The sequence below is a fragment of the Barbus barbus genome (genome assembly GCF_936440315.1).
Source record: "Barbus barbus genome assembly, chromosome: 5".
In the NCBI taxonomy this organism is placed as follows: domain Eukaryota; kingdom Metazoa; phylum Chordata; class Actinopteri; order Cypriniformes; family Cyprinidae; genus Barbus; species Barbus barbus.
Window position 1 is genome coordinate 17,588,205 of NC_136733.1, and position 18,493 is coordinate 17,606,697.

At 37.4% G+C, this 18,493-nt stretch overlaps 1 protein-coding gene across 2 annotated transcripts in view; it reads right to left on the reverse strand.

The window, feature by feature from the left end:
• The window catches only part of LOC306869179 (cytospin-B-like), a 129,235-nt gene that overhangs the window by 9,563 nt on the left and 101,179 nt on the right, over positions 1–18,493 (reverse strand). For both annotated transcript variants that reach the window (XM_079415820.1, XM_079415821.1), the window contains 2 exons: positions 8,771–8,887; positions 8,179–8,238 (listed from right to left, as the gene is read on the reverse strand). In XM_079415820.1, coding sequence (XP_079271946.1) covers positions 8,179–8,238; positions 8,771–8,887 — 177 coding nt within the window. The remainder of the gene's footprint in view (positions 1–8,178; positions 8,239–8,770; positions 8,888–18,493) is intronic.

Here is an 18,493-nt window from a genome sequence, read left to right on the forward strand (position 1 = left end):
CCAGTCCTCTGACCTGAACCCTGTAGAAAATGAGTGAGGTGAACTGAAGAGAAGAAGCACCGTCATGGAGCTGTGAATCTAAAGGATCTGGAGTGATTCTGGATGAAGGAATGGTCTCTGATCTCTTGTCAGGTGTTCTCTAACCTCATCAGGCATTATAGGAGAAAATTTAGAGCTGTTAAACTGGCAAATGGAAGTTTCAAAAAGTATTGAATAAAAGGGTGCCGTTAATTTTGGCCAATGTGTATTAGAGAAAAACATTTATTTCATAATGATATTTCCCCGCATTTTAAATACTTATTATCCAATGAAAGGTTAGATTTTTGTGAATTGTTTTAAATAAAAGATCAAAAGGATTAACAAAGCAGATTAATTTTCACAGCCGCCTTTGATCATATTTATCAAGGGTGCTGATATTTTTGGCCATGACTGTATATATATAAACCCATACACAGACATTCAGATACAGATCTTTACAATATAATCCTCTTTGCATGTGTTTGTTTTGTGTCTGTGGTTAAGTCAGGTTGAAAGCAACAAACATAATCTGCTGAGTAATGTGTCAAGTCAAAATATTGTGCACACTTCTGTAATGAAGTCATAAAAACACCCTCGGGTCAGAAATTAAACAGTGACAAAAAGAGTTTTGAGACACTTTGAGATGTAATATGTTTAAACAGCAGCCACAATATCCATATTAACTGGACATTTACTGCAAAAAATAAGACATCACCCTAAATGGCTGAATTATTCAAATAGTAAACAAATGAAGTTTGAAGCACAAATTAAGAAAACAAATGTGCACCCTCTTTAAATTCTATGGTTTTGCATGTCAAGACAATAAAAAAATAATCTGGTCCTTAAGCAGGTTTTGAGATTAGGTAATACAACAGTACATATTACACCATGTCATTATTTATTTAACAAAAATAAAGCCAAAATGGAGGAGCCATGTGTGGTATACACTGAAAAAATTGATTCATTGAATTTACAAAAAAAAATATTAAGTAAGTGGTTGCACTTCAATTTATTTTTGCTACATTTAAATAAACAAATTTTGTTGGAAGTTAGTCAGCTAAATTTGTTTATTTTAATGTAGCTAAAATAAATTGATTGCAACAACTTATCTTAATTTTTGTTTAGTAAATTCAATGAATAATTTTTTTTTCAGTGTACCATGATTCAATAGCTTGTAGAACCACCTTTAGCAGCAATAACTTGAAGTAATAATTTTCTGTATGACTTTATTTTCTCACATCATTCACAATATTGCTTCAGTTCATTGAGGTTTGCAGGCATTTGTTTATGCATAGCTCTCTTAAGGTCCTGCCACAGCATTTTAGGATGAGGTCTGGACTTTGACTGGGCCGTTGCAACACCTTGGTTATTTATTTTTTTGTCCATTCTATTGTAGATTTGCTGGTGTGCTTCGGAGCATTGTGTTGTTGCATACAGCTTTAGCTATAGCACAGATGGCCTCACATTTGACTCTAGAATACTTTGGTAAACTCATGGACACCTCGGATCCTATGGTTGCAAAACAAGGCCAAATCATGACCCCTCCACCACCGTGCTTGACAGTTGGCATGAGGCATTTGGCTGATATGCTGTGTTTGGTTTTTTGCCAAATGTGGTGCTGTGCATTATGGCCAAACATCTACACCTGGGTTCTCAACTCTGGCCCTCGGCTGTGTCCAAATTCAGGGTCTGCATCCTTCGGAGTACTCATTTGAAGGATGTTACGTCACAGCGCCGCGACGAAGGCTGTCCAAATTCGTAGGATCCTTCAAATGCGGCCCACAAATACGTCCTCCTTTTCCCCAAATTGGAAGGATGGGTGTGGTGGATCCTTTCCCGTCCTACCTATCCCATAATTTTTTTCGGCAGAGCGTAATGGCGGACGAAGCGAGCGGTAGCGGAGTGGGAGAGGAGTTTCTCTGACAAAACAAGCTAAAGTTTATGCTTCGGCTCAATGAATTTGTAGGAGAAATTAGTAGAATACCTAAAAACAAATAAAAATAGGCTATAATGGCTTACCTGGATGTGACTGTCTTGTAGTCTGATATAAAAAAACTCTCCGACAACGAGCAAAGAAAGTATTTAATTTATTTAATTGCTTTATTTCTTCCAAAAGAATTAAAATGAGGAGAATAACTCTTTGTTTGTCCATTTTCCCGCTTCTTGCTTGGCGCTGTCACGGTTGCTAGGCGACAGGATATGAGCAACGGGTAAGGGAGGGAACTGAAAGAAGGGTAGGCTGTCCAAATTCACAAACACCGACTTCCGGGTTTTGCGGACGTCGGAGGATCCCTCCTCCTTCAACCGGGTAGGAAGGATCCTAAGGAGGATGCAGACCCTGAATTTGGACACAGCCCTCGAGGTCCAATTTCCTTCAGTAACTTTCTAGTAATCTTGAAGACCTTGATTAGCTTCAGGTGTGTTTGATTAGGGTTGGAGCTTAATTCTGCAGGAAGGTGGACCACGAGGGCCAGAGTTGAGAACAATTGATCTCTTATGTCCAAAGGATGGGACACTGTCCTTTTTGTTTGTTTATAGTTTTCTGGTTTGTTCATATGTAACTTTGCAAGCATAATTTTTTATGCTGCCATGTTCTTTTTAGAGAGAAGATTTCCATCCTTCCAAACAAGCCATACATGTTCAATCTTTTTCTAATTGTACTGTCATGAACTATTTCATCTAACATGATAACTAAGGCCAGTACAGTCTGAGATGTTGCTCTCTAATCTTCCTTACTGTAGACTTCAAATTGTTTAGAAATGGCTTTATAACTCTCGCCATATTGACGGTCAGCAACAATTGCTTCTCTAAGATTATTGCTGACTTTCCTCCTTGGCATTGTGTTAACACAAACCTGAATGCTCCTGACCATGCTTGCTGATCATCAGTTAATCAAGGGCATTCTCAATTCTTATGGACGTAATAAGGATCTATTTATTTTTCACACATGGGCTTTTTGGCCTAGATTTTGGTAAATAATGACACTTGAGGCTAAGACTTGCAATGGATGATTTTTTTTATGTCATGGGGCCAGTTCCATAAACTGTTTAGACTAGTCTTAAAATATTTGTCATCTGTTTTTTTTTTTCTTCAAGGCTGGTCATAACTTTTTTAATTCAGTTCTGAAAATGTAGATTGGTCTTATTTGTATTGGAAAAGTAAGACTGATTACCCCTTGGCAACTGCTAGTTGGTCAAACTAGCTCTTAAGACACAGTCACGGTGGCAGTCTTAACATGGTTTATGCAACTGGCCCCTAATTGCAAAACCATAGAATTCAATGTCAGAATATTGTATTGTGTATTGTTTTCAATAAATACGGCTGATAGAAACACAAGAACGTTGTAAGAGACTTTGGAGTCTGACAGTCTAAACATCACATTGAAAATCTGGGATTCACAATGTTAACCTGGCAGAGGAAGTTTCAGGATTTTGAAAATTGGGGGAAAAAACATGAATAATGAATGAAAGAAATATGTTTGATTCTACACAATTTTTACAGAATCATTAAGTATTACTATTGCATTCTACTATTATGAATATAATGTAATAATCATTGATTATGGACACTTTAAGTCTTTTATATCAGCTGGAGTTGTGAAGTTTGGAAAAATTTAACTTTATGCACATAAATAGTAATTTTGGGAAGAGATAACCAATATAAGAGATGACAGTAGAGCTCACGTGATCCATCTCTCAGCTGCTGCAGTGATGGAAAGATGGAGGAAAATATGATCCATTTTATTTATTTATTTTGTGACAGCTCTGACCGTGTACATTAAAGAAAACTGATGTATGGAGAAGCGTATCTGAGATCGAGGGGATTCCAAGTAGTTTTAAATAATCACACAGCCTACTATAAAATTACCAAATAAATAATCTGTTTTGAAAATGTGTTACATGTAAGAAATTAAACGAAACCAGATAAATTGTAGTGTATAAACATACCATCCATGGGCTTAACTCTGTGACTCTGTAAAGCGCAATACAAATCTAATCTACTGAAAAACCGATGCAGTTTCAATGGCCAGTTCAGCAAGACTTGAATTTGTGACCTCCTGTAGTTGAAAAATACAAAATAAAAATAAAATAAAGTAACTGCTTTGAGCCCAATTTTTAAATGATTTTCTTTTAGATTTTGTATAGTATTTACATATGATTCAGTAAAGTTGATTACAGCTGCCTGGGGAATGTACTTTTATTTTACTTGTGGAGACTTGCTAAAATAAACAGCATTCTGAAGTTCCTTTGATTTAACTGGGTGTTCTAGATTGATTGTTTTTCTCAAGAATGGAAAATTAACACAGCCTGAACTCACAAAGGCAATAGCCAGAGGTATGTGAGTAGCTCTATACACACCACACGCCTCGACTGTTGAATTTACAGCCTCTTCAACAGTCCATCTTTGGCTCACAGTGACAGTGCAGATGCAAATGACCTGTATTTAAATGTGCTCACTGTGTTAGGCACACAAAGCACTGATTAAAGATGTGCAAAATGCAAATTACTCACCAGGAAAGGCCACTTGGGTTGTCTACTTGGTCTACTTGGGTTGTCTTTTGCTGTTTGTTGTAATCATGCTTGTTTTGTTATAACAGTATTCATTTATATTTAGACTCATGAGTTATGAGTTATTTATTATTGTCACAGTCATGGACTTTTGTTTGCGTTTTCATTCCTCATGTGCTCTGTGTGACCTAGTTTTCCCTCATGCTTGATTGTGTCATTATGTTCAGGTGTTTCTCATCAATTATCCTCATTTATGTTCCCTATATAAGTTGCATTCAGTTCAGTGTTTCTTTGTCCGGTCTCGTCTGTATTACCCTGGTGTGTGTGTGTATATGCTGCCTCTCTATTATGGACTACCCTTATATGGATTATTAGACTGCTTGTCGTTATCATCTTCATGTGTTTCTCCATCCCCACACCGTGACAGAAGACCGGACCTTATAAAGTAAAGCGGCGTGCTTCCCCTCGTGTTGTTTTTCGTTTTTGTCCATTTTTGTTTTGTTTATGTATGACCCTGCCGTCCTCGTCCTCCTGCTGGAGCAGGGGGATCGCTCTCTCTCAAGGACCACACTAAAGACTTTGTGTTCCTCCCCAACCTGACACACTACCCGGATAGCTGCCTCTGCTCGTTTTATCAAGCTGGACTAAACGCTGCCATGCGAGTGCAGCTGTCCGGGGAGGGTCCTCGCTGCCTTCGTTGAGTGGGTGCTACTCCTAACCCAGAGCCCAGCCCACCATCACCTTGCTTCGAAGCCCAAGCCTGAGCACACTGCGACCGACGAGCTATCGCATGAGAGAGCGACAGAGCTGACGATCGCCCCAGAGCCTGTGACGTCAGACCAGGTGCGAAAGCCAGCAACAGAGCTCGGCACAGGGGAAAGCGTCAAGTACAGCGAGAGCGCGGAGGGAAGCTCCGCCCACTGTACCATGGCTGAGGGTGAGCAGCACTCTATGGACTGTGTGTTACCTGCCCTTCTCCCGTTATCACCTGCCTGCCCTGAACTGTCTGTCTGTCTTCATCTATATATCTGTCTTGAAATATTTGGCTGCCTTGAATCATATGCCAGTACAATAACGACCACGGAGGTGTGTGTGTGTGTCTGTGTCTGTGTCTGTGTGTGTGTGTGTCTGTGTGTCTGTGGTAGGGATGGCTTGATACCATAATTTTGGCTTCGTACGATACCAGAATGTAATACCTCGGTATCGATACCATAGGTGACAAATAACCAGCTTCGAAAGATATGTGAATTGAAAACAATTTTATTATAATAATAGATTCATATCTTAATACATTTGTATCAAACTGTAACAAAAAACCTACAGGGAACATGGGTTACACTTTTATAAAAAAAATATATAACTGAAGTAATACAATGAAAATATATTCAAATCTTATCTTTTCAGTGCAAACACACAGTGCAAACAAAATGTCGCAATGTAACAAAAAAAACCTACCGGGAACATATGTTACATTTTGTAGAGTTTGAAGACAATAAAGATAACTGAAGTAACGCAATTAAGCAACATTTGTTGCTTAATTGTAAAGTGTTATCTTAACAGTCAAAGTAATATTCAAAATCACATTATTTCTCTCTCTCAGATTGTTTTCAGATTTCAGCCTCAGATAGCCAAAGAAAAAGCATTAAATATAAAGCTCTCGCTCTCTTGGCTGCTTCATATTAGTGGTCGGCAGCACGTCAGAAATATTCCCTTCATATTATTGATACTAAAATTTATAAAGCAAAACTCTCGCTTCATTCAAATTCAATTAATATTCGATTGTATGAAATGCAAGTGCATTTATTTCGTGATTATAACTTCACTGGTTCTAGTGTGTCAAACACGCACGTTTGAGCTACTGTATCACATCTGTGCGCTGATCAGTTGTAAATAAAAGTTCAAATTAAATCTGAATTTATGAATTATGCACTCACTTCTCTGAAAAGATCAGAATGAGCAAGCGACAAATGTTTAAAAAAAGTTTGTTCCTTCCAGTGGCAACACATGATTTATAGCAAAGCTTGAATTCAGGTACAGTAAGGTCAGTTCGTTCACCTTTTATCATCTGTTTTTTTTATGCAAAGTAATGCCATATTTCACTTTCTACTGTTCCCTTTATTTATTAATTTCGGGTGCGCTGAAAGTTAATCTGTTTGATCGATCGCGTTGTTCTGTTGTAACATTTTAATGGTTGCGCAGCAATTTGTCAAGCACTGCCACCTACAGGTGCACTTCGCAACAGCAGCATATGAAATACCGAATTGAGCAAAATTATGATATCGTACCGTTTCAATTATAATAAATAACGGTATTTTTCCAGTACTGGTATACCACACATCCCTAGTGTGTGGGCAGCACACACCGTTTCTAAGCCCCCTGAATTCCCACCCACTCTCCCTCCCTCTCTTACCACCTCCTGCCATCTCTGTTTCACCATCGCCACCGCTGTCACCTGTCAGCCGTCTGCTCACCCTCAGCCCACCATCCGTACGCTGGATTCGCCGCGGGTCTGCCATTCTCCATCGGCGTCGTGGCTGGAGGATCCCTTGTCTCCGCTTCCATTTTTTTTTTTCTCAATATGTTCGGTCGGCCCCCTGGAGTCGTTAGCCCTTCCTGCTGCCTGGGTCTCATCTGGCTTCTCCTGCTCCAAGTCCCTACTGTCTCCGTCCTGGCTCCTCCCTCTGTCTGATCCGCCCTGGCTCCTACTGTTTCCTCCCTGGCTCCTTCCTCCATCTTCACCACCCTAGACTCTGTTAATTGTCCTCTTCCTGGGTGTCCATCCTCCACCTGTACTGCCTTCCTGCAAGCCCTTCGCCGTCCCCTGTCACCATCCCACATCCAATCCTTTGTCCTCCTCCAAAGTCCCCCTCCGTCCCTCCGTTTTTCTCTGCGGTGTGAGGTTGCGCCTTCCCGGAGGGGGGCAACTGTTCAGTCAAGCACTTTTGTTTGTTTTCATTCCTCATGTGCTCTGTGTGACCTAGTTTTCCCTCATGTTTGATTGTGTCATTCTGTTCAGGTGTTTCTCGTCAATTATCCTCATTTATGTTCCCTATATAAGTTCCATTCAGTTCAGTGTTTCTTCGTCCGGTCTCGTCTGTATTACCCTGGTGTGTGTGTATATGCTGCCTCTCTAATATGGACTACCCTTTTGTGGATTATTAAAGACTGCTTATCGTTATCCTCTTCATCTTCATGTGTTTCTCCCTCACCACACCATGACAATTATCTATTTATTAAAAATAATACAATCCACTAAAATAATCCACACAGAAGCAAACATATTGAGACCATATCAGTGTTATTTGAAGCACAAATAAAGGAAACAAACAATTTATAAATTTTTTACTGGAATGGTTTTTATTTTTTATCTTCATTTTAAGTTGTAGTAATTTTGAGGCTTATTTGTTAAATATATCGTTTTTATTTTTTGTTTTAGTTATTTTAAGTTAAGTTTGTTTAAGCTAAACTAATTTAGTTATATTTTATTTTAGGAATGCTAATTTTATTTCAAGTAATACAATTATTTATTTTTTAGTTAACTATAATAACCCTGCATCATATGGATGAATATTACACAATTTATAGTAATAAATAAGGCTCTATTATTTCTTTAATAAATAAATGAATTCTGTGTGTGTGATCATAGACTCACCAGAGAGGGCTTGATGCCAATGCTTTCGGCTGCTTGGAAAGCCAGGGTGAGATTTCTCCCCTGTAGGGAGAAAACAGCGCTCGCTGAATATTATTTACAGTAGTGAAAAGTAGGTGTCTAAACCCAGCTGGATGCTCTAGAGAGTGATGAAGCTTCCACACACGAAGCCTTTCAGTAGCCTTGACATTCACAACACACCCAAAGAGGCTTTGTGAATAATTCAAAAGCATAATGTACCATCTCTTCCTGTAATCACTATTATCCTTATGGCTGTAATTTGTCACACAGCTCCGAAGACCGTGGCTCTTTGCCTGTTTGTGGGTGTGTGTATGATTGAATAAACACACAGGGAGGGCAGAGCAGCCGTTTATATATGTTGTTTCTACACCTTTCCGTGTGCCGTCTGTTTATGTATTCTGTCAACACTAATCCATGAAAGCATGTAATTCATTACATCTGGCAGGTCAGCAGAAGGGAAGCCTTGATTGTTAACACGCTATACTTGATTGCTAAATGTGTTAGGCACTAAAGATGATATGCTAAGACACTTCACTAACCAGTGTAACAAATATATGTGTGTGTTTGTGAGTACCTTGTCTTGGCTGATGAGCTCTTGGTAAGGGATGTGTGCAGGCAGATAGGTGTGTAACAGAGCACAGAACGCCAGGCCATCACTCCAGCTGCTGCTGAAGTTTGTCACATCTATATTCTACAAGGAGAAAGAGAAAGAAAAAAGTTTAAAAACACCATGTAACCAAACTAGGAGTTTTTAGCCTTTAACCCGTTTAATCCCAAATTTTTCCCAGACATGAAAATATCCAAATAATGTGTCATTAGTAACCCTTTGAAATAATCAATAATTATTTTTTGAAAATTGTTTGGAAAAGTGTGTGAAAAACGGTTTTATGGTTGGTCACAATTGGGGATAATGGGTAAACTAAATTAACATATTTCTGCATAAGAAAATAAAAATTGTTATATATCTTAGCCCAGCTATTTGAAACAGTTTGATCACATTCTAGGGTTACCATAATGCATAAAAACCCTTATACAACATTGATAGGAATACTGAGATAAACGACAAAACCCCCCCAAAAAAACAACCATCAACGTATTTCAAAGTTGTTACTTTTTTGTGACATAAATCACCAAATGTTTATATTAGTGCTACCAGTATTACACCATCAATATTGTAACTTATTTGTAACATTTTGAAATTTCAATTTCGTGCAATATTTTGTCATTGCAACATTTTAGTGCAATCTTATCAAACAACTGCAATTGGATTGGTATTGCATTACCTAAATTCACTGTTATCCCACTGGTCACTGTTGTGACCATCAAGATTTTTACTCATTCTATGACCACACTCAACAAAACTGAATATATGTGAATTCATAAATGAATACTAGACACCTTAAAAATAATGTGTACCAAAAATCTTTGTCATTTCATTGAGACCCTTTATTTTTTCCATATTTGCAGGAAGCGCACTAAAACATCAGTCAGTAAGGTTTTCAGAGCTTTATAAATGAAAATATTTTTTACGGTCACTATTGTGAGCAGTGGGATTAAATGGGTTAATTGTATGTCTGTTTGCTTTGAGGCCATCTGTATGCATTATTATTATTTATTAATTTTTTTTGTAAAAGAAGCATGCTAGAGATGCACAATCAACCAGCTGCCAATTGTTTTCAGAGGATATTCATTTCAAACCTGTAATTGGAGACTGACCAGTTATGCTTTAATTAATGCTACACGCAAGAATTCACTGGTAAAGGGCACTGGTAATAACTGACATATACTCTGAACAAATTGGCCACACAAATTAATTGTTGGCTTCAGAACATAATGTTATATATATATAATATAATATATTAAATTTGGGGGCAGGTTTTTTTATTTATTGTTACATCTCAAAAGCAGCAAAAGCAGTAATATTGTGAAATATTACAATTTAAAATATTGGTCTTTTATTTCAGTATATATAAAAATGTAATTTATTTCTGTGATTGTAAAGCTGAATTTTCAGCATCATTACTCCAGTCTCACATGATCCCTCATAAATCATTCTAATATGCTAATTTGGTGCTCAAGAATGTCATTACCAATGTTGAAAGCAGTTATGCTGCATAATATTTTTGTGGAAACAATAAAGAAAAAAAGAACTGCATTTAGGCTATATGAAATATGAGCTTTTTGTTTGTATCAATCTTTTTATTAGTTTAATGCATCCTTGCTGAATAAAAGTATGAATTTCTTTAAAAAAAAAAAAAAAAAAACTTACTGACCCCAATCCTTTGAATGTTGGAGTTTTCAAGAGCATCTGTCACTGTATTTTGCATTAATTTATGTAAATTTAAAAGCTGCTATTATAAAAATACCTGATGAGTGGTGTCAGACTGCACATACATTTGAGAACCCTGTCTCATGACAGCATTACCAGTTTTCAGAGCTCATCAGAGATACTGTATAATACACAGCAGTCCTGCAGTGCTAGCACAGTGAAGTCTTCTCGCAAATACTCAGTTATTATTGATTTGCATTAACCAAAAGGGAGTCAATGATTTCAGGGAGTCAATGATTCATGTCTGTTTTCAATTAAATATTTATATTATAGACAGAAATCTGCAAAAATGCCGAATTTGGAACAGAAATGGAGCACCTGTCATTCATAAAGTTCTACACATCCCCTGCTTAGTATATATTTATGAAATATTTTAATTAAAGAGTTAATTCACCCCAAACTGAAAATTCAGTCATCATTTATGATTTTACCTATATGATTTTATTCATCCTCAACACAAATTAAGATTTGTTTTATGTATTTTCTCATATTTTTTGCATCTATTAAAAGTCCAGTGCAACAAAACTTTGGCTTCATCAGGTGAACAGATTTAATTTAGGATGTTATTTAAATAGAAACATTGATAAATGCACACACAGAGATCAATCATCAAATATGGTCAGCGAAATCTCAAAGAAGCTTTCTTAAAGTGTGAGAACCAATGAGTTGTGTTCTTGCATGTTACGCAAACATTTCTGAACTTCCGAAACAAATATTTGGTTGTGAGGACTTTAAATGAATGGACATAAATTATGAGAGAATATAAAAAATATTGTAAGATGAATGGTCTTATTATAGGTGTAGAATGACATGAGGAATAAATAATGACAAAATTGACATTTCTGAGTGAACTAGTCCTTAATTTAGTGTAGTACTCTCTGCTTCATTTAACACGTTTTACCATGTTTAAATTCATCCATCAAATTTCCTACAAAATTTATGTGAAAAAAGACTGCTATCAAACATCTTGACTGTTGCAGCCCTAGTCACTTCTGTCTGTAAGACAGACGGCACCACATATATTTGAAGTAAATTAGCCTGTGACAGAAAACAAAGGACACAGAAGGAAGAGAACTGTTGTTACAGCAATTAAAATATTGAGATGGACCTCACACATTCTAGACTGTTATCTCATTGTGTTTCACCGGACTTCCTGCTACTTCCTGTAAGTCCCAGTGCAGTCATTCTTCTTTGTATGAGTGCATGTAGTTTGGGAACAGGGCAAAGGGCCAGTGGCGACCCTCTTGGGCTCAGCCCTCATCAGTCCCTACTGGGCCCTCAGAGTCCCAACACTTCACAAACATCTTTTGATTTAGAATCAGATGTTAGATTTGAAAGGAGACCCCGGTAGAAGCTCCATCCTCAGCTGGGCCATTGGGGCTGAGTTGAAGAGAAGAAGAGAAGTTCATTAGCCGTTTCTCGAGCAGGTCAGTAGTTCTTCAGTAAGGACGTCACCCACAGAGGGACAGTGAGGAAGGAACCATGTGAAGAATCCCACCATCTGTGCTACGCTCTGACTGAGTGGACATGTCTTGACATTTACAATCAGGTGTGTTCGAGGCATTCAGCCTAAAATGTCTTGTGTTTAATGTGAAATATCGAGATTAAAGAAAAATACGTCAAACACAAAGTAATAATATGGAGAACGAATAAACCTACTAAATCAAATTTTAAAGCGGCAGGTCTAAAAAAAAACAAAAAACCATTACAATGAATGACATTTTAAAGACATTTTAAATAATGTCCAAGCTCTAAATAGACTACTGGCTGTTAAGCTCAAAAAAGGACAGAAAGCATAATAAAAATGACCTGTGTACTATTTTTAAATGAAGCCATCAAATAGCAATAACGTGTGAGAAGTTATTCACTGTTACCACATTTGATTTGCACTTGTGTTTCAGTTCAAAGCACTGAAAAGTGCATTAGCCATGAGACATTCAGGAGCCAATGATGTTTAGCATCACTGACCTGTTGAACCTTGTGCTGTGTCATGTTTCAAAGTATACAAGCACAAATTATATTTGAGAGCAGTGGAGGGAAAAATTATCGGCAAATGATGGTCTGTTTCTCAGTTATCATATGTTCTCAGAGATGCTATTTAGCAACATATGGATGACTTTTATGGTGCTTTTATATCCTTCTTGGATCCTGCTAGCTGTCTACATTTGTTGTACAGTATTATAAAGAAGAAAAATCTCCTTTTGTGTTCTATAGACAAAAGTATGGAGCAGAGGTGTAAAAAATACTCAAATTTCAAATTTTAGTTTACTCAATTCAAAGTACAAGTATCTGGCCAAAAACATACTTGAGTAAAAGTAAAAAAGTACTACTTTAAATTGTACTCAAGTATTACAAAAGTAGAAGTACTTTTTTTTCTGACAGACATGCAGAAGTTTGGTTAAAGGGAGACAACGAAACAAAATGCAATGGCACAGGTCAAACACATATCTAGTGCAGCGATAACAATTCAAATTCAGCACAGCGGAACACACAAACAAAAAAAAAACAGGGAAAGGGATTAAAAGGAAACTTCATCCTTTCCACCCTCATGCCATCCCATATATACATATACATATACAGTGGGTACGGAAAGTATTCAGACCCCCTTCAATTTTTCACTCTTTGTTATATTGCAGCCATTTGCTAAAATCATTTGTTCATTTTTTTTCCTCAATGTACACACAGCACCCCATATTGACAGAAAAACACAGAATTGTTGACATTTTTGCAGATTTATTAAAAAAGAAAAACTGAAATATCACATGGTCCTAAGTATTCAGACCCTTTGCTGTGACACTCATATATTTAACTCAGGTGCTGTCCATTTCTTCGGATCATCCTTGAGATGGTTCTACACCTTCATTTGAGTCCAGCTGTGTTTGATTATACTGACTGGACTTGATTAGGAAAGCCACACACCTGTCTATATAAGACCTTACAGCTCACAGTGCATGTCAGAGCAAATGAGAATCATGAGGTCAAAGGAACTGCCTGAAGAACTCAGAGACAGAATTGTGGCAAGGCACAGATCTGGCCAAGGTTACAAAAAAATCTCTGCTGCACTTAAGATTCCTAAGAGCACAGTGGCCTCCATAATCCTTAAATGGATGACGTTTGGGACGACCAGAACCCTTCTTGGAGTTGGCCGTCCGGCCAAACTGAGCTGTCGGGGGAGAAGAGCCTTGGTGAGAGAGGTAAAGAAGAACCCAAAGATCACTGTGGCTGACCTCCAGAGATGCAGTCGGGATCACTGCAGCCCTCCACCAGTCGGGGCTTTATGGCAGAGTGGCCCGACGGAAGCCTCTCCTCAGTGCAAGACACATGAAAGCCCGCATGGAGTTTGCTAAAAAACACCTGAAGATTCTCTGGTTTGATGAGACTAAGATAGAACTTTTTGGACTTAATTGTAAGCGGTATGTGTGGAGAAAACCAGGCACTGCTCATCACCTGTCCAATACAGTCCCAACAGTGAAGCATGGTGGTGGCAGCATCATGCTGTGGGGGTGTTTTTCAGCTGCAGGGACAGGACGACTGGTTGCAATCGAGGGAAAGATGAATGCGGCCAAGTACAGGGATATCCTGGACGAAAACCTTCTCCAGAGTGCTCAGGACCTCAGACTGGGCCGAAGGTTTACCTTCCAACAAGACAATGACCCTAAGCACACAGCTAAAATAACGAAGGAGTGGCTTCACAACAACTCCGTGACTGTTCTTGAATGGCCCAGCCAGAGCCCTGACTTAAACCCAATTGAGCATCTCTGGAGAGACCTAAAAATGGCTGTCCACCAACGTTTACCATCCAACCTGACAGAACTGGAGAGGATCTGCAAGGAGGAATGGCAGAGGATCCCCAAATCCAGGTGTGAAAAACTTGTTGCATCTTTCCCAAAAAGACTCATGGCTGTATTAGATCAAAAGGGTGCTTCTACTAAATACTGAGCAAAGGGTCTGAATACTTAGGACCATGTGATATTTCAGTTTTTCTTTTTTAATAAATCTGCAAAAATGCTAACAATTCTGTGTTTTTCTGTCAATATGGGGTGCTGTGTGTACATTAATGAGGAAAAAAAATGAACTTAAATGATTTTAGCAAATGGCTGCAATATAACAAAGAGAAATATATAAAATTGAAGGGGGTCTGAATACTTTCCGTACCCACTGTATATGAATGAATGATGCATTTATATAGTGCTTTATTGTGTATTGCTGTACACCCAAAGCGCTTTACAGTCATGTGGGGGGTCTCTCCTCAACCACCACCAGTGTGCAGCATCCACTTGGATGATGCGACGGCAGCCACAGTACAATGGCGCCAGTGCGCTCACCACACACCAGCCATATATATATACTTTTATTTATCAGATGAACACAAACTAAGATCTAAATCATCTAAACTAAATCATCTCTCTTCTTATAAGACAAGTATGGGATGTCCAAAAATTACACTTCAAAAACTACACAAAGTGAATATGACAGTAACTCATACAACCCCTGTTAATGAATCAATACTTTAAACTTGACCGTCGTGTTCACTGTGTGTTGTTTCTGAAGTGGTCCTGTCCCCTTGTATTACACGGACTAAAAATCTTTGCTTGTGTTCATCTGAAGAAAGAAAGTCATAAACATCTGGGACGACATGAGAATCTTCATTTTTGGGAGAACTATGACTTTTAATAAAAATGTGATGCAGAGGTTAGAAACATATTCCAGACAGAATGCAAGAATGGGCTGAATTAATGAGGAGAGTCATAGAATTAAAACATACATTAACGTTTTGAAAGACCACTTTTTTGTGTTGTCTACATCACTGTCTAAAAGGATAATTAATCTTTTAATTGTTTATTTGGGGCATTTTTATTTGGGCTTTTTCTGCTACATAATTATTTGTGACTAATTATATGAATTAATGGAGAAATCATGTAATTATTAAGATTAAAAAAATATTAATTGAGAGTCCAAATTCCTACTCAGTGTCGACATTATTAAAACAACTTATCCACTACCTGGTAAGAACATCACAACATGAATTACAATTAAGTAAACATACAATGTTCATTTAAACACTTTTTTGGAGATTTGTAACATTTAATAAAAAATTTTTAAAAATCCCACAAAAATATGAATTATATTTAAATTTTCATCACTGATTTTATTTGCACTCAATCTTGTGCATCCAGCCAATATATTACACAGCTAATGGCTCTATCAAAACAGAACAAATAATGAATAAACTTTTTTGGAGGAAAACACAACTTTGCTACCTCAACCTCAGATTTAATGGTGAACTTTTGAACCCAGATATTTACCTGATGAAAGTCATAACTGAAGTAGAACTGTGTGCTTGATGCGTGAAAACAATGATCATTGGTTCTCACGTCAACCATGCACTTTTGAGCTTCCGTTTACCATATTTAATGTGCATAAGATCAAATAAAAATGTAATGTACTTTTTAACTTGAAATAAAATTGTGAGTAAAAAGTACCGTTTTTCCTTCAGAAATGTAATCAAGTAAGAGTACAAGTAGTCAGTTTAAATTGTACTTGAATAAAGTAAAAGTCCCCCAAAATAATACTAAAAGTAATCAAGTAAAATTACTCAAGTATTTTACACCTCTGGTATAAAGTGACATGTTGGTAAATAGATGATGACAGAATTGACATTTTTAAGATGAACTATCCCTTGTGAAAAACAAGTGGTCTTAATTGTATTGAGTGTGCACTTCAAATCTTAAATGTATATTTTACTTGCAGATATTATTACATTAATATAATAAAAGGCCATTAAAGAGAGTACACATTCATGACTGTTCAACTCACTTAAATACAGCTTTAAAAAGTGCACTTAGTAAAAATGTCAAATTGCAAATCATTGTTTTTAATGATTTTTGTTATTCTTTAAATAAATTTGCTGACTAACATATTAAGTCACACGCAAGGACTTGTTTATAATTTTAACTGTAGTGTGTATATTCGGCAGAACATTTTAACCCTATTTCCAAGACAATACAAGTAATTATGAAATTAAAAATGTAGGTAAAGTTCCACTTAAGTTCCACTTCAGAGGGTCAAAAAAGATCTTTATAATTTAGCTTATTGCAGTTAATATAAATGTAAACTATAATACATTTTTATTTAGTGTCCAAAAACATTACATTGTTCATACTTATTTACGTAATAAGTAATTTTTTAAATACATTTTATATATTTATATTGTAAATAAAACAGAATTTCTTATTATTTTAGAAGATTTTTTATGACAATGCAGCAATCTACATAAACATACAGCTAAAGTGCTTCTTTTGTCATTTGCTCTTCCATTGATTCTTTAATATCTTCCTCTGACAAAAGACCTGCACAATCATGTAGACTGACATTCCTCACATGCCTGTCCTGTCTCTTATAGCACAGGTGGCCCAGAGAGGGTGATTATACGCACATACATAGCCAAAAAAAACACTCACCAGTGTACACAATTCTACACGGGCTTCAGGAGGCGATTGGGGTGGGGGTGGGGTGTGTTTGTGTATGTGTACGGTGCGGTGCGGTGCAGGAATGCTGGGAGTGAGGCAGAGAAGCACGGAGTCACATCCTGGATGGTCTGAGTGTGCAGGGATAGGGGGGTTGGGTGGATAATGTCATCAGACTAGAAAGCACAAGAGGAGGGGTACAAATGTTATAAAAACAGTACTCTCCATCAGTACACTGGGACCCAGCTTCAGAAAGCAAACACAGCATCCAGTGACAGGAAATCACTCTTGCTCTCTTCAAAAGACCGAGCCAGAGAGTGGATGCAAGGCAGACAGAACACAAGCTGGTAGTTTTCCATCAGTTTAAACAATATTGGCCCACCGATGTAGCTTACATTTCAGCTTGGAACAAAGCCAGATGTATTTTCAGCTTCTGCAGTAGAAACAGAAAGCAAGCTTACTCATGTCAGAGTGTAGTGGTGAGCCTAAATTGTCTGGTAGCAAAGAAAATGTCACTTCCTCTATAAATACTCTCAGACAGTGTAATTGTATGTTTATGGTTTTGAGTCATTGGTTTTAAGATGATTAACACATCTCAGCTGTTTATTCGCTGAGAAACAAAATTCTTACTGAGAGATTTACTATGTATATAGACTTCCATAAGCACTTGACACACGTTAATAGAGTCCACATTTAATTGCATGGTTGGAGATAGCAAATGCACACACATACATTGCAGCTGGATTGTCAACACAAACAGAAAGGGCTTTCAATGATGGGTCCACATCCTCTCCAGCACTGTTGGCTGTTATCTAACAAAGCCATGACAAGTAATGACTTCATTGCAATATGAGAGACAGACTTTTAGAGAATAGCAGCACACAATCTCCATGGCCATCTCCAGTACATGAGAGTAAATGACAGACATACTACATTAAAGGAGCAGTTCATCGATTTCTGTCTGAATTAATCATTTACATACCCTCATGTCATTCCAAACCTATTTGACATTCTTCTGTGGAACACAAAAAGAGATGTTTTGAAGAATGTGTAGGCAGCTCTTTCACCCAATAAGCAGGGGCTGCTAAAAAAAATAAACAAAAAACAAAACAAGGGAATTAATTCAAACGTGGCCACAAATGAAAAGATAATGGGAACAGATTCTTAATTCTTTGTCACAATTCTTATTTCCACACTTCATGGGTGGGGTGTACAATAGCCTTTTGATGCCATAAATTGTTTAAGAACATACCAAAGTTTCTATTGACTGAAAATCTTCCCCTCTGAGGTACTGTAGCGCTTAAATCTCAGGCACACTTATGCCAGGGTTCCCACTCTTTCATGAACACCAGATTCAAGCACTTTCAAGGACTTTTTAAAGCACCATTTATTTTATATCAAGCACCTACCAAATTCACACCCCAGCATATGTAGTGTCATGAAAGACCTTAACACAACCTAACAAAGATACTTTACATTAAAAAATTTTAGAGTAATAATG